Source organism: Oncorhynchus mykiss, chromosome 4 (genome assembly GCF_057628025.1).
Source record: "Oncorhynchus mykiss isolate SJ-2025 chromosome 4, ASM5762802v1, whole genome shotgun sequence".
Taxonomy (NCBI): domain Eukaryota; kingdom Metazoa; phylum Chordata; class Actinopteri; order Salmoniformes; family Salmonidae; genus Oncorhynchus; species Oncorhynchus mykiss.
This window is the reverse complement of record NC_143025.1, coordinates 82,193,308-82,215,160: the sequence shown is the minus strand read 5'-3', so window position 1 is coordinate 82,215,160 and position 21,853 is coordinate 82,193,308. Positions and strand designations below refer to the sequence as shown.

Genomic DNA, 21,853 nt, shown 5'->3' with positions numbered 1-21,853 from the left:
ATACTAACACAGTATAGTGGGGTTGTATAGTTGGGTTGTACTAACACAGTATAGTGGGGTTGTACTAACACAGTATAGTGGGGTTGTACTAACACAGTATAGTGGGGTTGTATAGTGGGTTTGTACTAACACAGTATAGTGGGGTTGTACTAACACAGTATAGTGGGGTTGTACTAACACAGCATAGTGAGGTTGTACTAACACAGTATAGTGAGGTTGTACTAACACAGTATATTGGGGTTGTACTAACACAGTATAGTGGGGTTGTATGGTGGGGTTGTACTAACACAGTATGGTGGGGTTGTACTAACACAGTATAGTGGGGTTGTATAGTGGGGTTGTACTAACACAGTATAGTGGGGTTGTATGGTGGGGTTGTACTAACACAGTATAGTGAGGTTGTACTAACATAGTATAGTGGGGTTGTACTAACACAGTATAGTGGGGTTGTATAGTGGGGTTGTACTAATACAGTATAGTGGGGTTGAATGTTGGGGTTGTACTAACACAGTATGGTGGGGTTGTACTAACACAGTATAGTGGGGTTGTATATTTGGGTTGTACTAACACAGCATAGTGGGGTTGTACTAACACAGTATGTTGGGGTTATACTAACACAGTATAGTGGGGTTGTACTAACACAGTATAGTGGGGTTGTATAGTGGGGTTGTACTAACACAGTATCGTGGGGTTGTGCTAACACAGTATAGTGGGGTTGTACTAACACAGTATAGTGGGGTTATACTAACACAGTATAGTGGGGTTGTATAGTGGGGTTATACTAAACAGTATAGTGGGGTTGTATAGTGGGGTTATACTAACACAGTATAGTGGGGTTGTACTAACACAGTATTGTGGGGTTGTACTAACACAGTTTAGTGGGGTTGTATAGTGGGGTTATACTAACACAGTATAGTGGGGTTGTATAGTGGGGTTATACTAACACAGTATAGTGGGGTTATACTAACACAGTATAGTGGGGTTGTATAGTGGGGTTATACTAACACAGTATAGTGGGGCTGTATATTGGGGTTGTACTAACACAGTATAGTGGGGTTGTACTAACACAGTATAGTGGGGTTATACTAACACAGTATAGTGGGGTTGTATAGTGGGCTTGTACTAACACAGTATAGTGGGGTTGTACTAACACAGTATAGTGGGGTTGTACTAAAACAGTGTAGTGGGGTTGTACTAACACAGTATAGTGTGGTTGTACTAACACAGTATAGTGGGGTTGTACTAACACAGTGTAGTGGGTTTGTATAGTGGGGTTGTACTAACACAGTATAGTGGGGTTGTACTAACACAGTATAGTGGGGTTGTACTAACACAGTATAGTGAGGTTGTACTAACACAGTATATTGGGGTTGTACTAACACAGTATAGTGGGGTTGTATAGTGGGGTTGTACTAACACAGTATGGTGGGGTGTACTAACACAGTATAGTGAGGTTGTACTAACATAGTATAGTGGGGTTGTACTAACACAGTATAGTGGGGTTGTATAGTGGGGTTGTACTAACACAGTATAGTGGGGTTGTACTAACACAGTATAGTGGGGTTGTACTAACACAGTATAGTGAGGTTGTACTAACACAGTATAGTGAGGTTGGACTAACACAGTATAGTTGGGTTATACTAACACAGTATAGTGGGGTTGTATAGTTGGGTTGTACTAACACAGTATAGTGAGGTTGTACTAACACAGTATATTGGGGTTGTACTAACACAGTATAGTGGGGTTGTATGGTGGGGTTGTACTAACACAGTATGGTGGGGTTGTACTAACACAGTATAGTGGGGTTGTATAGTGGGGTTGTACTAACACAGTATATTGGGGTTGTACTAACATAGTATAGTGGGGTTGTATAGTGGGGTTGTACTAACACAGTATGGTGGGGTTGTACTAACACAGTATAGTGAGGTTGTACTAACATAGTATAGTGGGGTTGTACTAACACAGTATAGTGGGGTTGTATAGTGGGGTTGTACTAACACAGTATAGTGGGGTTGTACTAACACAGTATAGTGGGGTTGTACTAACACAGTATAGTGAGGTTGGACTAACACAGTATAGTGGGGTTATACTAACACAGTATAGTGGGGTTGTATAGTTGGGTTGTACTAACACAGTGTAGTGGGGTTGTACTAACACAGTATAGTGGGGTTGTACTAACACAGTATAGTGGGGTTGTATAGTGGGTTTGTACTAACACAGTATAGTTGGGTTGTACTAACACAGTATAGTGGGGTTGTACTAACACAGTATAGTGAGGTTGTACTAACACAGTATATTGGGGTTGTACTAACACAGTATAGTGGGGTTGTATAGTGCGGTTGTACTAACACAGTATAGTGGGGTTGTATAGTGGGGTTGTACTAACACAGTATAGTTGGGTTGTACTAACACAGTATAGTGAGGTTGTACTAACACAGTATAGTGAGGTTGTACTAACACAGTATATTGGGGTTGTACTAACACAGTATAGTGGGGTTGTATAGTGGGGTTATACTAACACAGTTAAGTGGGGTTGTATGGTGGGGTTGTACTAACACATTATGGTGGGGTTGTACTAACACAGTATAGTGGGGTTGTATAGTGGGGTTGTACTAACACAGTATGGTGGGGTTGTACTAACACAGTATAGTGAGGTTGTACTAACATAGTATAGTGGGGTTGTACTAACACAGTATAGTGGGGTTGTACTAACACAGTATAGTGGGGTTGTATAGTGGGGTTGCACTAACACAGTATAGTGGGGTTGTACTAACACAATATAGTGGGGTTATACTAACACAGTATAGTGAGGTTGTATAGTTGGGTTGTACTAACACAGTATATTGAAGTTGTACTAACACAGTATGTTGGGGTTATACTAACACAGTATAGTGGGGTTGTACTAACACAGTATAGTGGGGTTGTACTAACACAGTATAGTGGGGTTGTATAGTGGGGTTGTACTAACACAGTATAGTTGGGTTGTACTAACACAGTATAGTGGGGTTGTATAGTGGGGTTGTACTAACACAGTATTGTGGGGTTATACTAACACAGTATTTTGGGGTTATACTAACACAGTATAGTGGGGTTATACTAACACAGTATGATGGGGTTATACTAACACAGTATAGTGGGGTTATACTTACACAGTATAGTGGGGTTGTACTAACACAGTAGAGTGGGGTTGTATAGTGGGGTTGTACTAACACAGTATTGTGGGGTTATACTAACACAGTATAGTGGGGTTGTACTAACACAGTATAGTGGGGTTGTATAGTGGGCTTGTACTAACACAGTATAGTGGGGTTGTACTAACACAGTATAGTGGGGTTGTATAGTGGGGTTGTACTAACACAGTATAGTGGGGTTGTACTAACACAGTATAGTGGGGTTATACTTACACAGTATAGTGGGGTTGTACTAACACAGTATAGTGGGGTTGTATAGTGGGGTTGTACTAACACAGTATAGTGGGGTTATACTAACACAGTATAGTGGGGTTGTATAGTGGGGTTGTACTAACACAGTATAGTGGTGTTATACTAACACAGTATAGTGGGGTTGTACTAACACAGTGTAGTTGGGTTGTACTAAGTGTGTATATACAATCTGACAACATGGTCATAAGTACAGTACAGTTAATCTAATGCAACTCCAAACCATCCCGAGTCAGTGTAGATTATTTAGAGCATGTCATGGAATGGATAGATGTTTGATGCTTAGCTTATGCAGTGGAAATGATGACATTACACACCATTTCTCAGACAGGAAGACACAATGTGACAGGAGAAGACAAAGAGACATTGAATATGCAATAGCGGACTGAACAAACTTGGTCCTATAACTGGGTTATAATACAGTTTAAATATGGCTTGTTGTGTTACTCCAACATGACCACTGCCTGATGTCATGGGACACTTGAATCATAGTATAACGCAGCCACATGTATGGATAATTGTGATGCATACACAGAGTGTTCACGAGTATAGGAGGAACACTAAAGGGAGGAAGGTGATGATAGTGCAGGATTAAAGGATAATAATTAGACTATGAAATGGAATCTCTTACTCTGTGGGGCATCTGTAAACAGCAGCTATGTTTAACTGGGGCCTCTTTCTGTGGCATCGGTTTCTACAGGAAGAGGTGTGAAGAGAATAGAGATAGAATTCTATTAGCCTGCTGTACAAAAAGGAGCAACATTCTAGCCTGGTCGCAGATCTTTTTGTGCTGTTTTGCTAATAGTTGTTGTCACATCATGACGTTTGGCATAACAATGACTATATCAGTTAGCTAAGGCACAAACGGATATGGCTCCACACTAACAAAATGCGTTATAACCCTAATAAAACGTGATCCCCTCGCGGGAATGGGTGGCAAACAGTGAGCCATATTCAGAGGGAGGGATTTCAGTTATTAATAAGCAACTTTGGTGCCTTTTAAATCGGGAAGTATCCAATCAGCCCTGTTCGTCTTCATACACAAGAGGTGTTATTGGATAATACAGGCACATGACACAACAAGGCAGCGCGGGGTGGGGGGGAGCATTAGTAATTACTAGTCTGTAAGGTAAGTTTTGTAGCACAGAAGCCCATGAACAGCTGAGAAAACAAGTAACAAACAGAAAGAAGCAGATGAGGAAACCCAACTATTTCATTGGAGTCTGCCCTTATGTCAGTTACTCCTTGCAATGATTTTTACAGCATTACATAAGATGTATATTTTCATATGTTTCAAGTGTTCCATTTCAGGCATCAGCAAACAATCACTATGGAAATAAACATATCCAATTTGGTAGAATGAGTGGAATAAGCCGATATCATGATATGACCATGTCTTGTTTTAACTCGGTTACATTGACTAATCAAATGCAAATGGCCCTGGGTTTCAACCGTTCTTTTATAGCTCAATGGTTTCAACACACTTCCAATTATGGAACATGAAATTGGCATGCTCTCAAGTGTACCATCTACTATCTCTTTACTCCCTAACCCCACACCCTATTCCCCGTAACCCTTTTCTTTATTTCTATGGCATAAGTGCTTGTCCATCTCAGATGTCACCAAGTGCTTGTCCATCTCAGATGTCACAAAGTGCTTGTCCATCTCAGATGTCACAAAGTGCTTATCCAGCTCAGATGTCACAAAGTGCTTGTCCATCTCAGATGTCACAATGTGCTTATCCAGCTCAGATGTCACAAAGTGCTTATCCAGCTCAGATGTCACAAAGTGCTTATTCATCTCAGATGTCACAAAGTGCTTATCCAGCTCAGATGTCACAAAGTGCTTATCCAGCTCAGATGTCACAAAGTGCTTGTCCATCTCAGATGTCACAAAGTGCTTATCCAGCTCAGATGTCACAAAGTGCTTGTCCATCTCAGATGTCACAAAGTGCTTATCCAGCTCAGATGTCACAAAGTGCTTATCCAGCTCAGATGTCACAAAGTGCTTATCCAGCTCAGCTGTCACAAAGTGCTTATCCAGCTCAGATGTCACAAAGTGCTTATCCAGCTCAGATGTCACAAAGTGCTTATCCAGCTCAGATGTCACAAAGTGCTTGTCCATCTCAGATGTCACAAAGTGCTTATCCAGCTCAGATGTCACAAAGTGCTTATCCAGCTCAGATGTCACAAAGTGCTTATCCAGCTCAGATGTCACAAAGTGCTTATCCAGCTCAGATGTCACAAAGTGCTTATCCAACTCAGATGTCACAAAGTGCTTATCCAGAAAATGTAAATGCAGCTTAGATCATTAATTGATACAGTGCTTGTCTGACAGTAACTGTTATAGGCCAGGTTGTGCCAGGTTGTGTTGCTACGTACCATATGTGGGAGCTGGATATTAGCTAAGCTGTTGATGAGAGAGTGGCTGAGGTTGGCTAGCTCGTGCAGTAGGGAGTCATTCTGCTGCTCAATCACTTTGTTCTCGTCCTCTATGGACTTCAGGTTAGTCTCCATAGTGGTGATCTGGGAAAGGGGAAAAATACATTGAATTTAGATGAAGCACTGTGATATTCAGTTTGACAGGAGGGTTTTGACTGACACTGAGGCACTTCCCAATATGCATGCCATTTACGTATCGCCGTTACTTGGGGGGTTGAAACATCAGTGTCTAAGCTTTAATCCAGCAACCTGTTTCAAAATTTGCCCAAATTCAGCATTACTTACTACCTGTAATAAATAATGAATAATAATGAATGAATCTCAAATGAATAATGAATGAATCTTACTTGTGTCCTAAGTTTAATCATGTCTGATTCCACTTGATTGTTCGATTCGTTTAGATCTTTGATTTCTTCATCCAGCTGTTTGATTTCCTCATCTTTTTCTATTCCTAGAAGAAAGGAAACATGAAATAGAATTTAAGATTTGATTAAGCTTGAATATTTGTTGAGTGAACCAGCTAGTGGCCTAGTCAAGGGTTCCTACTGGTATTAGAGCGTTAGCTTACCTTTGCTTGCCCGTTGCTTGATTGTCAACATTTCAACTCCTGTCATTCTGGCTTTCTTCATGGCTGAGGTGGCACGGGGACAGCCGGAGAGACTGGTGAATAAAATCACATGACATGACTCCAACCCTGGTCTCAAGCATATCATTTAGATTCTTGATCTGGTACTTGATTACATGTATATACAGTTGCTTGTGTACATCACAGCTGTGCAGAGCTCCACCCACCTCCGATGTGTCAGGAAGCTCCCACTGACATGTCCCGATCCATCGCAGCCCGGGGTTGGGCACGACATGCCATCTGTCTTTCCGGACTTCCAGGCAAACTGGGAGCCGTTAACGTAGCCGTCCTTCTGCCGTTTGGCCGCCAGGGGGCAGCCTGACGCACTGCGGTGGGACGCATACTTCCCCGTCACATGACCCTGTCCGTCGCAGCCTGGGACGGGACACCTGGGGAAAGGAGGGGTCACAACTTCGCTCACCTCACCTGCAGCACACCTGCCCCTGCTAACTGGGATTCACAGTGAAATTACTAGAAAAATATTAGCTACTCTTAATAAAAACCCCCAGGTTATAACATTTCCCCGTGCTTTTACATTGGTATGTCCTTCAGAATGACATTTGGGCTGATTTAGAATGAGTGTCTGGGGACCGCTCCACCCCGCCAGTGGGGAGATCAGTGTTAATTATGATTACAATGTTAATGATGATGATACTGTAGATCCAGTGAACCTCGCAGGGATAGAGGTGGCAGCAACAGCAACAGTTTTGCAGAGATTGGGAGGTGATTGCTGAAAGGACACAGAGTGAACTGTAGATGATTCGCGGGAAGGTAATATTCACTTAATTTTATGGCAATACTTTACCAAATGCCAGAAGTATCTGAAATATAATCTTACTGTACTGTACTCACTACGTGTACCACCCTGGCTGTAGGGAAATATGAGGTGAAATACAGGACTATGGCTTCGAGAATATGACAAATTAACAAGATACGATACACTATCCATCCATTCCAAAGCCACACCTGATTGGCTCCTGGTCGTCCTTGTCCTCCTTGCTGTGCAGTATCTTGATCCCGCTCTTCTTGGCCCGTGGACAGCCTGACAGACTAGAGGGGAAAGGTCTTGTGCAGTTCACTACCATCTTAAGAGTATGATTACAACGTCAGTGCATGTGGAGTTCATCACTTCTTAGAATCTGGAAAGTCAGTTTCAGATGATTTCAAGACAAACCATGTAGCCCTTTCTGTGTCACGAGGACGATGCGTGCAAGTTGGAGCTATTCTACTGTATTTTAGTCGATGCCATTCCGACATTGCTCATCCTAATATTTCTATTTTTATTAATTACATTCTTTTACTTTTAGATTTGTGTGTATTGTTGTGAATTGTTAGATATTACTGCACTGTTGGAGCTAGAAACACAGGCATTTTGCTACACCCACAATACCATTTCTAAATATGTGTATGTGACCAATCAAATTTGATTTGAAGGGGGAGTTCTTATAAAACGCCAGAAAAAAAAGCATCTATTTAGATGTTGCTTTATGAGTGAATTTCACTCCTCTTGGATTGTAATGGTATTTTAAGGCTTGTATGAATGCCCTGCTTAATATAATGTTATATAAAGTCAACTACATTATACTTAACATTTCAACCAGTAAAATTCCTCTATGGCTAGCTTTTGCTACAGCCTATATCGATGAGCGTTAGCATTCTAGCTAACAACTACTGCATCCAAAATAGTTATTTTGCAAAGATCACAACCAAATGCAATCTAAGTGACTGTGTAAGCAAGAATCAAAACCTAATTGTAAACGTATGAGAACCCCATTTTATTAGAAGTAATAAAAAATGTAATCTAGGCTATGTTGAATGGGCACAGATGTCGATGGCTTTTATACTCCCGACTAGAGTTGCGCTCATCTATGCATGACGTCAGTGTGTCGTGTACGGAAAAGGGTCTATACAAAGACATTTATAGACAGTTATAAATTACTATCAGAGCTTAGTGGAACTGAGTCTAAACAATCCACACACCAATCCAGCTATCAGGTATACAAAATATGTAGTATACTGTACAAAACATTAGGACATCCATGACATACTGTATCAGACTGACCAGGTGAATCCAGGTGAAAGCTATGACCCCTTATTGATGTCACCTCTTAAATCCTCTTCACCCAATGTAGATGAAGGTGAGGAGACAGGTTAAAGAAGGATGTTTAAGCCTTGAGACATGGATTGTGTATGTGCGCCATTCAATGGATGGATGGGCAAGACTAAAGATTTAAGTGCCTTTGAACAGGGGTATAGTAGTAGGTGCCAGGTGCACCGGTTCGAGTGTGTCAAGAACTGCAACGCTGCTGGGTTTTCAACGCTCAACAGTTTCCTGTGGGTATCAAGAATGGTCCACCATCCAAAGGACATCCAGCCAACTTGACACAACTGTGGGAAGCATTGGAGTCAACATGGGCATAAAACGCTGTGTACTACTCCCTTCACAAAACAGAGCAAACTGGCTCTAACCAGGCTCTATTCTGGCTCTAACCAGAATAGAAAGAGGAGTGGGAGGCCCCAGTGCACAACTGAGCAAGAGGACAAGTACATTAGAGTGTCTAGTTTGAGAAACAGACTCCTCACAAGTCCTCAACATGCAGCTTCATTAAATAGTACCCGCAAAACACCAGTCTCTACGTCAACGGTGAATAGGTAACTCCGGGATGCTGGCCTTCTAAGCAGAGTTGAAAAGAAAAAGCAATTTCTCAGACTGGCCAATAAAAAGAAAAGACTATGATGGGCAAAATAACACAGACACTGGACAGAGGAACTCTAGAATGCCAGCATCCCCGGAGTCGCCTCTTCACTGTTGACATTGAGACTGGTGTTCTCAAACTAGATGTACTTGTCCTCTTACTCAGTTGTGCACTGGGGCCTCCCACTCCTCTTTCTATTCTGGTTATAGGCAGTTTGCGCTGTTCTGTGAAGGGAGTAGTACACAGCCGTGTACGAGATCTTCAGTTTCTTGGAAATGTCTTGCCTGGAATAGCCTTCATTTCTCCGAACAAGAATAGACTGACGAGTTTCATAAGAAAGATTTTTGATTCTGGCCATTTTCAGCCTGTAATCAAACCCATAAATGCTGATGCTCGAGATACTCAACTAGTCTAAAGAAGGCCAGTTTTATTGCTTCTTTAATTAGGACATCAGTTTTCAGATGTGCTAACATAATTGCAAAAGTTTTTTTTAATGATCAATTAGCCTTTTAAATTATAAACTTGGATTAGCTGGCACAATGTGCCATTGGAACACAGGAGTGATGGTTGCTGATAATGGGCCTCGGTATGCCTATGTAGATATTCAATTAAAAAAACAGCCATTTCCAGCTCTGTTTCTGATCAATTTGATGTTATTTTAATGGACAGAAAATGTGCTTTTCTTTCAAAAACAAGGACATTACAAGTGACCCCAAACTTTTGAACGGTAGTATATATGTATGTACTAGCCTCGCCCTGCATTTCAATCTGAGGTGTTGGGGGCTGCTGAATATACTGCGTGTCTTTTTTTGTTGTCATTATGATGGGGTGCAAGCTACCTCCTGTGCGAGGCGTAGTTCCCAGTGATGTGTCCAGACCCGTCACATCCTGGAGTGGGACACCTGGGACAGAGAGGGGACAAGGAGCGTGACTACAGGGGACAGGGTAATACCAAAGCTGACAGCATTGACACTATCAGGCTATTGGTCTATCAGGGTATTTGTCTGCTGTGAAACTAGAGACTAAAATATAAAACTCACAAAAGTCAACTGTATATCAGAGATATTTTAGGAATGAGGTTCTGCTTACTTGAGGTCTTGCGCATTGGTCATCATCATACTGCAGATGCTTTTGTCAGCTAGCTGGTAGCTGGAGAGACTAGAGAACACACAAACACACAAGGATGACAGTAGATAACACAATGATAACATTAGATTCAGGGGTGCAACTTTCACTGTGGACGGAGGGACATGTCCCCCTCACATTCTGAAATTGCATTTTTGTTCCCCCCAGTTGTATCAATGGAATGTGATACAAAACGAGGCTACGGTGTGCTTTAGGACCATGTGGTCGGGTGAGCTATTTGGAGTGTTAATCCGACTGGATAAAGAATATAATAATAATAATTATATCCCCCCCACTTCTAAAATCAAAGTTGCGCCCCTGATTTAAATTACACAGAATGATAACATTAGATTACACACAATGATAACATTAGATGAGGAAGATGATCACTAGGTAAAGGTATAAAGGCTGTAAAGTAGTAACGAGGTGATGAGAAAATAAGCTTGTTTTGGCCTTACGTGATGAGCTCCTCCTTGCCCTCCTTGCAGGGGGCGTACTTGTGTTTTGGGCTGGGCATGGTCACGTCCCCTCCGTAGTGATGCTCGTCTAGAAGGTCTTGGAACGGGTCCAGGTCCTCCTCCTGGTGGAGGGATGAAAGAAAAGAAGACTACATCATGTCACAATGAAGACCATAGACTCATATTGCACGTCCTAGATGATTCGTTTCATTGCATGATTAGAATTCATATGCACATCTCACATCCCAATTTTTTAAAATTACTCAGCAGATCCTATGTATAAAGCAATTCTCCCAAAGAAACCCTCTCCACTTAATCTGTGTACTCATGCTCAACTTGTATAAACTGCCTTCATTTTGCCGGACCCCGGGAAGAGTAGCTACTAATCGGGATCCATAAGAAATACAAATACAAAATACTGGAATTGTTTAATCCATGCTCGATTAGCAAGCCCAGTAACTCTTACGATTAAACCCCTCAACATCAAGCTTTTCAATCAGACACTGCAAATGGATAAATGTACTGCTTGGTTTGCTTTGTGTAATATCAGAGATTCAGAGTACAAGGTGCAAAGATGATCTACCAGCCATTAATCATATAATGCTGCTGCTCCTCAATGTATCTCCCCACAGGAGCTGCTGAGGGGAGGACGGCTGATATTAATGGCTGGAACGGGGTGAATGGAATGGCATTGGTATTCTGATGTATTTGATACCATTCCATTAATTCCGCTCCAGTCATTACCAAGAGCCCATCCTCCCCAATTAAGGTGCCACCAACCTCCTGTGATCTCACCAACCATGAAGGCGCTTCACTGATTAATTGGAATCTCAATTGTATTTCCTTGATTCCTCATCTCCTCTTTCCTTCCCTGCCTCTCATCTTCTGCTCTGTGTCTTGAGAAGCAGGGTGTGAGGTATGAAGGAAAAACAATTGAGATTCATCCATTAAGTGAATGCAGTACCAGCAGCATCCACTAGATGTCACTGAAAGACTATCAGTGGATACTGGATACCCCCATCCTCCCTTTCCCCTGGGTGAGCCAAATCAAATCACCATTACCTGCATAGCTGTGGGAAGTAGTTTGGGGGTGGGGGTGCTGCAATGTTTTTGCAGAAAAAAATGTCTGCGCTGAAGACATCTATATCGGTCCGCTCATATGGTCAGTGCACTAGTTCCGTGAAATATTTAAACTAAATTAAACGTATTTGAATGTTTTACCAGTATTTGTATCTTGAGTCTGATAAGTATCTGTACAAAACAGTTCATCTAATAAAACCTGTGGAATATAAAAATACTTGCTTGATATATGCTTTCCAGTTTCTTGAAATACTTTGCAAATGCAACTCATTCCTATGTGAAAACTGGAATGGTCTATTCATTCATTTTCCATTCCAGTAGACACTCTCATCCAGAGGATCTTACAGTAGTGAGTGCATATATTATCATACGGGTCCCCCGTTGGATTCAAACCAACAACCTTAGCATTGGACGCACCATACTCCACCAACTGATCCACGTCATCACAAACCACTTGATGTCTGAATGTACTTCATTCTGCATTGTTTTTCATGTTGATGGAACGTCTACAAACCTAGATGACCAGCCTATGTACAATACAATAATGTACATTAAGTGGTTTGTAAGGATGGTAAATTAATACTGCACAAAAAGTGGTTGTTTTCATGTTACTTGATCAAGAAAAATATTTAACTTGATATGGATGTTTTGTGTCTTTGCTCATAACTTTCCACCTTTTGATGTAAATGTTTGAGGACAGTGTTCTTTCTAGATTCCATTAGAATGACATCACAGAGAAAGGGACAAGGCAACAACGCTTACAATTCCAACACTTGAATCCTGCAGGATTATGTTCCTAATTATACAACTGGCTTTTTTGACAAAGCATATGTGCTGATATTTTTTGTTGTTGCCCGAGCTACAGATGTCTATATCATTCCACTAGTACTAGAAAAGACCCAGTACACCACTTTAGTGATTTTTCAGGGGTGCAGCAGCACACTCAGCACCTCTACTTCCCGCGGCTATGATTACCTGTGTTCTGTCTATGGCTCAATCGGGAATATTGAACACTCACAGGGAGTAAAATATGTTCTGTATAAACCATCTTTGAATTGTGTATCCACTGTAAGAGAACATTGAAATAAAATACAGCACCACTCTGTTCAATAGATTTGAATGTTGAACACCCCAAAAAAATATGAATACAATACCCATAATGCCGCGGTCCTTCCCCATACCTCTTTGTGATCGTCGTCGGTGATGCGCTTGATCTTGGTGTAGTCCACGGGCAGGTCCCAGCAGTCGGCCTCACTCATCTGGTAGCAGCGGCTGCTGTTGAGCAGGGCCTGGCGCTGTGTGGACATGGGCTGCAGGGGGGTCAGCACCGTGCCACTCCCCTCCGGACCCCCCGGCTGCCCCCGGCTCACACTCAGGTCAAGAGTATTGCTGTCATCCATGTCACCATCAGGACTCTGTCAGAGAGGTGGACAAATGGAGGGATTGAGGGAGGGAGAGGCAGATCAATTTAAAGAAGGATGGAGAAGAGAGCAAGGGAGCACTGTAATTAGATGGTAGGAGGGAAAGAGGAGAGAGAGAATGGAGAGGAGAGAAAATGCAGAGAGGAAGAGAAAGGGTTGAGAGACGGACAAAGCAGAGAGACAGAGAGAGGGCTGAGAGAGAGAGACAAAGCAGAGAAAAAGAGGGTTGAGAGAGAAACAAAGCAGAGAAACAGAGAGAGAGAGTTGAGAGAGAGAAAAAGCAGAGAAACAGAGAGAGGGTTGAGAGAGAGACAGAGAGAGGGCTGAGAGAGAGAGAAAGAGGGTTGAGAGAGAAACAATGCAGAGAAACAGAGAGAGATTTGAGAGAGAGAGACAATCAGAGACAGAGAGAGGGTTGAGAGATTGGCAAAGCAGAGACAGAGAGAGGGTTGAGAGATTGACAAAGCAGAGACAGAGAGAGGATGGAGAGAGAGACAATGCAGAGAAAAAGAGAGAGTTGAGAGAGAAACAATGCAGAGAAACAGAGAGAGAGTTGAGAGAGAGACAAAACAGAGACAGAGAGAAGGTTGAGAGAGAGACAGAGAGAGGGTTGAGAGATTGACAAAGCAGAGATAGAGAGAGAGTTGAGTGGGAGACAAAGCAGAGATAGAGAGGGTTGAGAGAGAGAGAGAGAGACAAAGCAGAGAGACAGAGATCGGTTTGAGAGAAAGACAAAGCAGAGAGACATAGAGAGGGTTGAGGGGGAGAGACAAAGCAGAGAGACAGGGAGAGGGTTGAGAGAGAGAGCCAAAGCAGAGAGACAGAGAGTGGTTTAAGAGAGAGACAAAGCAGAGAAACAGAGAGAAGGTTGAGAGAGAGACAAAGCAGAGAGACAGAGAGAGGGTTGAGAGATTGACAAAGCAGAGACAGAGAGGGTTGAGTGGGAGACAAAGCAGAGATAGAGAGAGAGAGACAAAGCAGAGAGACAGAAAGCGGTTTGAGAGAGAGACAAAGCAGAGACATAGAGAGGGTTGAGAGGGAGAGACAAAGCAGAGAGACAGAGAGAGGGTTGAGAGAGAGAGACAACGCAGAGAGACAGAGAGAGGGTTGAGAAGGAGTGACACAGCAGAGAGACAGATAGAGGGTTGAGAGGGAGAGACAAAGCAGAGATAGAGAGGGTTGAGAGGGTTGAGAGAGAGACAAAGCAGAGAGACATAGAGAGGTTTGAGAGGGAGAGACAAAGCAGAGAGACAGATAGAGGGTTGAGAGAGAGACAAAGCAGAGAGAGAGAGAATGTTGAGAGAGAGACAAAGCAGAGATAGAGAGAATGTTGAGAGAGAGACAAAGCAGAAATAGAGAGAAGGTTAAGAGCGAGACAAAGCAGAGATATAGAGAATGTTGAGAGAGAGACAAAGCAGAGATAGAGAGAAAGTTGAGAGAGAGACAAAGCAGAGATAGAGATAATGTTGAGAGAGAGACAAAGCAGAGATAGAGAGAATGTTGAGAGAGAGACAAAGCAGAGATAGAGAGAAGGTTGAGAGAGAGAAAGCAGAGATAGAGAGGGTTGAGAGGGTTGAGAGAGAGACAAAGCAGAGAGACATAGAGAGGTTTGAGTGGGAGACAAAGCAGAGATAGAGAGGGTTGAGAGAGAGACAAAACAGAGAGACATAGAGAGGTTTGAGAGGGAGAGACAAAGCAGAGAGACAGAGATGGGGTTGAGAGAGAGAGACAAAGCAGAGAGACAAATAGAGGGTTGAGAGAGAGAGACAAAGCAGAGAGATAGAGAGAGGGTTGAGAGAGAGACAAAGCAGAGAGACAGAGAGAGGGTTGAGAGATTGACAAAGCAGAGACAGAGAGTGGTTTGAGAGAGAAACAAAGCAGAGAAAAAGAGAGAAGGTTGAGAGAGAGACAAAGCAGAGAGACAGAGAGAGGGTTGAGAGATTGAAAAAGCAGAGACAGAGAGAGGGTTGAGTGGGAGACAAAGCAGAGATAGAGAGGGTTGAGAGAGAGAGAGAGACAAAGCAGAGAGACAGAGATCGGTTTGAGAGAGAGACAAAGCAGAGAGACATAGAGAGGGTTGAGTGCTTTGTCAAACCACTCTCATGAGGGGGAGAGACAAAGCAGAGAGACAGGGAGAGGGTTGAGAGAGAGAGACAAAGCAGAGAGACAGAGAGTGGTTTGAGAGAGAGACAAAGCAGAGAAACAAAGAGAAGGTTGAGAGAGAGACAAAGCAGAGAGACAGAGAGAGGGTTGAGAGATTGACAAAGCAGAGACAGAGAGAGGGTTGAGTGGGAGACAAAGCAGAGATAGAGAGCGAGAGACAATGCAGAGAGACAGAGAGCGGTTTGAGAGAGAGACAAAGCAGAGAGAAATAGAGAGGGTTGAGAGGGAGAGACAAAGCAGAGAGACAGAGAGAGGGTTGAGAGAGAGACAACGCAGAGAGACAGAGAGAGGGTTAAGAGGGAGAGACAAAGCAGAGAGACTGAAAGAGGGTTGAGAAGGATTGACAAAGCAGAGAGACAGAGAGAGGGTTGAGTGGGAGACAAAGCAGAGATAGAGAGGGTTGAGAGAGAGAGAGAGACAAAGCAGAGAGACAGAGATCGGTTTGAGAGAGAGACAAAGCAGAGAGACATAGAGAGGGTTGAGTGCTTTGTCAAACCACTCTCATGAGGGGGAGAGACAAAGCAGAGAGACAGGGAGAGGGTTGAGAGAGAGAGACAAAGCAGAGAGACAGAGAGTGGTTTGAGAGAGAGACAAAGCAGAGAAACAAAGAGAAGGTTGAGAGAGAGACAAAGCAGAGAGACAGAGAGAGGGTTGAGAGATTGACAAAGCAGAGACAGAGAGAGGGTTGAGTGGGAGACAAAGCAGAGATAGAGAGCGAGAGACAATGCAGAGAGACAGAGAGCGGTTTGAGAGAGAGACAAAGCAGAGAGAAATAGAGAGGGTTGAGAGGGAGAGACAAAGCAGAGAGACAGAGAGAGGGTTGAGAGAGAGACAACGCAGAGAGACAGAGAGAGGGTTGAGAGGGAGAGACAAAGCAGAGAGACTGAAAGAGGGTTGAGAAGGAGAGACAAAGCAGAGAGACAGAGAGAGGGTTGAGTGGGAGACAAAGCAGAGATAGAGAGGGTTGAGAGAGAGACAAAGCAGAGAGACATAGAGAGGTTTGAGAGGGAGAGACAAAGCAGAGAGACAGAGAGAGGGTTGAGAGGGAGAGACAAAGCAGAGATAGAGAGGGTTGAGAGAGAGACAAAGCAGAGAGACATAGAGAGGTTTGAGAGGGAGAGACAAAGCAGAGAGACAGAGAGAGGGTTGAGAGAGAAACAAAGCAGAGATAGAGAGAATGTTGAGTGAGAGACAAAGCAGAGAGAGAGAATGTTGAGAGAGAGACAAAGCAGAGATAGAGAGAATGTTGAGAGCAAGAGAGAGACAAAGCAGAGAGACAGAGATCGTTTTGAGAGAGAGACAAAGCAGAGAGACATAGAGAGGGTTGAGTGCTTTGTCAAACAACTCTCATGAGGGGGAGAGACAAAGCAGAGAGACAGGGAGAGGGTTGAGAGAGAGAGACAAAGCAGAGAGACAGAGAGTGGTTTGAGAGAGAGACAAAGCAGAGAAACAGAGAGAAGGTTGAGAGAGAGACAAAGCAGAGAGACAGCGAGAGGGTTGAGAGATTGACAAAGCAGAGACAGAGAGAGGGTTGAGTGGGAGACAAAGCAGAGATAGAGAGAGAGAGACAATGCAGAGAGACAGAGAGCGGTTTGAGAGAGAGACACAGCAGAGAGACATAGTGAGGGTTGAGAGGGAGAGACAAAGCAGAGAGACAGAGAGAGGGTTGAGAAGGATTGACAAAGCAGAGAGACATAGAGAGGGTTGAGAGGGAGCGACAAAGCAGAGAGACAGAGAGAGGGTTGAGAGAGAGACAAAGCTGAGAGACAGAGAGTGGTTTGAGAGAGAGACAAAGCAGAGAAACAGAGAGAAGGTTGAGAGAGAGACAAAGCAGAGAGACAGAGAGAGGGTTGAGAGATTGACAAAGCAGAGACAGAGAGAGGGTTGAGTGGGAGACAAAGCAGAGATAGAGAGAGAGAGACAATGCAGAGAGACAGAGAGCGGTTTGAGAGAGAGACAAAGCAGAGAGACAGAGAGAGGGTTGAGAGAGAGACAAGGCAGAGACAGAGAGTGGTTTGAGAGAGAAACAAAGCAGAGAAACAGAGAGAAGGTTGAGAGAGAGACAAAGCAGAGAGACAGAGAGAGAGGGTTGAGAGATTGACAAAGCAGAGACAGAGAGAGGGTTGAGTGGGAGACAAAGCAGAGATAGAGAGGGTTGAGAGAGAGAGAGACAAAGCAGAGAGACTTAGAGAGGTTTGAGAGAGGGACAGAGCAGAAAGACAGAGAGAGGGTTGAGAGGGAGAGACAAAGCAGAGATAGAGAGTGTTGAGAGAGATAAAGCAGAGAGACATAGAGAGGTTTGAGAGGGAGAGACAAAGCAGAGAGACAGAGAGAGGGTTGAGAGAGAAACAAAGCAGAGATAGAGAGAATGTTGAGAGAGAGACAAAGCAGAGAGAGAGAATGTTGAGAGAGAGACAAAGCAGAGATAGAGAGAATGTTGAGAGCGAGAGAGAGACAAAGCAGAGAGACAGGGAGAGGGTTGAGAGAGAGAGACAAAGCAGAGAGACAGAGAGTGGTTTGAGAGAGAGACAAAGCAGAGAGACAGAGAGAGGGTTGAGAGATTGACAAAGCAGAGACAGAGAGAGGGTTGAGTGGGAGACAAAGCAGAGATAGAGGGAGAGAGACAATGCAGAGAGACAGAGAGCGGTTTGAGAGAGAGACAAAGCAGAGAGACAGAGAGAGGGTTGAGAGGGAGAGACAAAGCAGAGAGACAGAGAGAGGGTTGAAAGAGAGACAACGCAGAGAGACAGAGAGAGGGTTGAGAGGGAGAGACAAAGCAGAGAGACTGAAAGAGGGTTGAGAAGGAGAGACAAAGCAGAGAGACAGAGAGAGGGTTGAGTGGGAGACAAAGCAGAGATAGAGAGGGTTGAGAGAGAGAGACAAAGCAGAGAGACTTAGAGAGGTTTGAGAGAGGGACAAAGCAGAGAGACATAGAGAGGTTTGAGAGGGAGAGACAAAGCAGAGAGACAGAGAGAGGGTTGAGAGAGAAACAAAGCAGAGATAGAGAGAATGTTGAGAGAGAGACAAAGCAGAGAGAGAGAATGTTGAGAGAGAGACAAAGCAGAGATAGAGAGAATGTTGAGAGCGAGAGAGAGACAAAGCAGAAAGACAGAGAGAGGGTTGAGAGGGAGAGACAAAGCAGAGATAGAGAGGGTTGAGAGAGAGACAAAGCAGAGAGACATAGAGAGGTTTGAGAGGGAGAGACAAAGCAGAGAGACAGAGAGAGGGTTGAGAGAGAAACAAAGCAGAGATAGAGAGAATGTTGAGAGAGAGACAAAGCAGAGAGAGAGAATGTTGAGAGAGAGACAAAGCAGAGATAGAGAGAATGTTGAGAGCGAGAGAGAGACAAAGCAGAGAGACAGGGAGAGGGTTGAGAGAGAGAGACAAAGCAGAGAGACAGAGAGTGGTTTGAGAGAGAGACAAAGCAGAGAGACAGAGAGAGGGTTGAGAGATTGACAAAGCAGAGACAGAGAGAGGGTTGAGTGGGAGACAAAGCAGAGATAGAGAGAGAGAGACAATGCAGAGAGACAGAGAGCGGTTTGAGAGAGAGACAAAGCAGAGAGACAGAGAGAGGGTTGAGGGGGAGAGACAAAGCAGAGAGACATGGAGAGGGTTGAGAGATTGACAAAGGAGAGACAGAGAGAGGGTTGAGTGGGAGACAAAGCAGAGATAGAGAGGGTTGAGAGAGAGAGAGACAAAGCAGAGAGACAGAGATCGGTTTGCGAGAGAGACAAAGCAGAGAGACAGGGAGAGAGATGAGAGCGAGACAGGGAGAGAGATGAGAGAGAGACAAAGCAGAGAGACATAGATGGGGTTGAGAGAGAGAGAGACAAAGCAGAGAGACAAATAGAGGGTTGAGAGAGAGAGACAAAGCAGAGAGATAGAGAGAGGGTTGAGAGAGAGACAAAGCAGAGAGACAGACAGAGGGTTAAGATAGAGACAAGGCAGAGACAGAGAGAGGGTTGAGAGATTGACAAAGCAGAGAGACAGAGATCGGTTTGAGAGAGAAACAAAGCAGAGAAACAGAGTGAAGGTTGAGAGAGAGACAAAGCAGAGAGACAGAGAGAGGGTTGAGAGATTGACAAAGCAGAGACAGAGAGAGGGTTGAGTGGGAGACAAAGCAGAGCTAGAGAGGGTTGAGAGAGAGAGAGACAAAGCAGAGAGACATAGAGAGGGTTGAGGGGGAGAGACAAAGCAGAGAGACAGGGAGAGGGTTGAGAGAGAGAGACAAAGCAGAGAGATAGAGAGAGGGTTGAGAGAGAGACAAAGCAGAGAGACAGACAGAGGGTTGAGAGAGAGACAAGGCAGAGACAGAGAGAGGGTTGAGAGATTGACAAAGCAGAGAGACAGAGATCGGTTTGAGAGAGAAACAAAGCAGAGAAACAGAGTGAAGGTTGAGAGAGAGACAAAGCAGAGAGACAGAGAGTGGTTTGAGAGAGAGACAAAGCAGAGAAACAGAGAGAAGGTTGAGAGATTGACAAGCAGAGAGGAGAGAGGGTTGAGTGGGAGACAAAGCAGAGATAGGGAGGGTTGAGAGAGAGACAAAGCAGAGAGACATAGAGAGGTTTGGAGAGGGTTGAGAGATTGACAAAGGAGAGACAGAGAGAGGGTTGAGTGGGAGACAAAGCAGAGATAGAGAGGGTTGAGAGAGAGAGAGACAAAGCAGAGAGACAGAGATCGGTTTGCGAGAGAGACAAAGCAGAGAGACAGGGAGAGAGATGAGAGCGAGACAGGGAGAGAGATGAGAGAGAGACAAAGCAGAGAGACATAGATGGGGTTGAGAGAGAGAGAGACAAAGCAGAGAGACAAATAGAGGGTTGAGAGAGAGAGACAAAGCAGAGAGATAGAGAGAGGGTTGAGAGAGAGACAAAGCAGAGAGACAGACAGAGGGTTAAGATAGAGACAAGGCAGAGACAGAGAGAGGGTTGAGAGATTGACAAAGCAGAGAGACAGAGATCGGTTTGAGAGAGAAACAAAGCAGAGAAACAGAGTGAAGGTTGAGAGAGAGACAAAGCAGAGAGACAGAGAGAGGGTTGAGAGATTGACAAAGCAGAGACAGAGAGAGGGTTGAGTGGGAGACAAAGCAGAGCTAGAGAGGGTTGAGAGAGAGAGAGACAAAGCAGAGAGACATAGAGAGGGTTGAGGGGGAGAGACAAAGCAGAGAGACAGGGAGAGGGTTGAGAGAGAGAGACAAAGCAGAGAGATAGAGAGAGGGTTGAGAGAGAGACAAAGCAGAGAGACAGACAGAGGGTTGAGAGAGAGACAAGGCAGAGACAGAGAGAGGGTTGAGAGATTGACAAAGCAGAGAGACAGAGATCGGTTTGAGAGAGAAACAAAGCAGAGAAACAGAGTGAAGGTTGAGAGAGAGACAAAGCAGAGAGACAGAGAGTGGTTTGAGAGAGAGACAAAGCAGAGAAACAGAGAGAAGGTTGAGAGATTGACAAGCAGAGACAGAGAGAGGGTTGAGTGGGAGACAAAGCAGAGATAGGGAGAGTTGAGAGAGAGACAAAGCAGAGAGACATAGAGAGGTTTGAGTGGGAGACAAAGCAGAGATAGAGAGGGTTGAGAGAGAGACAAAGCAGAGAGACATAGAGAGGTTTGAGAGGGAGAGACAAAGCAGAGAGACAGATAGAGGGTTGAGAGAGAGACAAAGCAGAGATAGAGAGAATGTTGAGAGAGAGACAAAGCAGAGATAGAGAGAATGTTGAGAGAGAGACAAAGCAGAGATAGACAGAAGGTTGAAAGCGAGACAAAGCAGAGACAGACAGGGTTGAAAGAGGAACAAAGCAGAGGGTCAGAGAGACGTTTGAGAGAGAAACAAAGCAGAGCGACAGGGAGAGAGATGAGAGAGAGACAGCGAGAGAGATGAGAGAGAGACAAAGCAGAGAGACAGAGATGGGGTTGAGAGAGAGAGACAAAGCAGAGAGACAAATAGAGGGTTGAGCGAGAGAGACAAAGCAGAGATAGAGAGAATGTTGAGAGAGAGACAAAGCAGAGATAGAGAGAATGTTGAGAGGGAGACAAAGCAGAGATAGAGAGAATGTTGAGAGAGAGACAGAGCAGAGATAGAGAGAATGTTGAGAGAGAGACAAAGCAGAGATAGAGAGAATGTTGAGAGAGAGACAAAGCAGAGATAGAGAGAATGTTGAGAGAGAGACAAAGCAGAGATAGAGAGAATGTTGAGAGATAGACAAAGCAGAGATAGATAGAATGTTGAGAGAGAGACAAAGCAGAGAGAGAGAGAATGTTGAGAGAGAGACAAAGCAGAGATAGAGAGAATGCTGAGAGAGAGACAAAGCAGAGATGGAGAGAATGTTGAGGGAGAGACAAAGCAGAGATAGAGAGAATGTTGAGAGAGAGACAAAGCAGAGATAGAGAGAAGGTTGAGAGCGAGACAAAGCAGA

At 44.1% G+C, this 21,853-nt stretch overlaps 1 protein-coding gene across 38 annotated transcripts in view; it reads right to left on the bottom strand.

The window, feature by feature from the left end:
* The window catches only part of LOC110521081 (myelin transcription factor 1-like protein), a 158,230-nt gene that overhangs the window by 24,538 nt on the left and 111,839 nt on the right, over nucleotides 1-21,853 (bottom strand). For 8 of the 38 annotated variants that reach the window (XM_090233138.1, XM_090233151.1, XM_090233143.1 and 5 more), the window contains exons 13-22: nucleotides 13,047-13,280; nucleotides 10,786-10,907; nucleotides 10,292-10,360; nucleotides 10,042-10,104; nucleotides 7,473-7,556; nucleotides 6,674-6,895; nucleotides 6,450-6,541; nucleotides 6,229-6,332; nucleotides 5,822-5,965; nucleotides 4,072-4,134 (exon numbers count right to left, since the gene is read on the bottom strand). In XM_090233138.1, the coding sequence (XP_090089264.1) occupies nucleotides 4,072-4,134; nucleotides 5,822-5,965; nucleotides 6,229-6,332; nucleotides 6,450-6,541; nucleotides 6,674-6,895; nucleotides 7,473-7,556; nucleotides 10,042-10,104; nucleotides 10,292-10,360; nucleotides 10,786-10,907; nucleotides 13,047-13,280 (1,197 nt within the window). Of the gene's footprint in view, nucleotides 1-4,071; nucleotides 4,135-5,821; nucleotides 5,966-6,228; nucleotides 6,333-6,449; nucleotides 6,542-6,673; nucleotides 6,896-7,472; nucleotides 7,572-10,041; nucleotides 10,105-10,291; nucleotides 10,361-10,785; nucleotides 10,935-13,046; nucleotides 13,281-21,853 lie in introns of all 38 variants that reach the window. The other 30 variants (XM_090233139.1, XM_036976123.2, XM_090233136.1 and 27 more) reach the window with 7 other exon arrangements.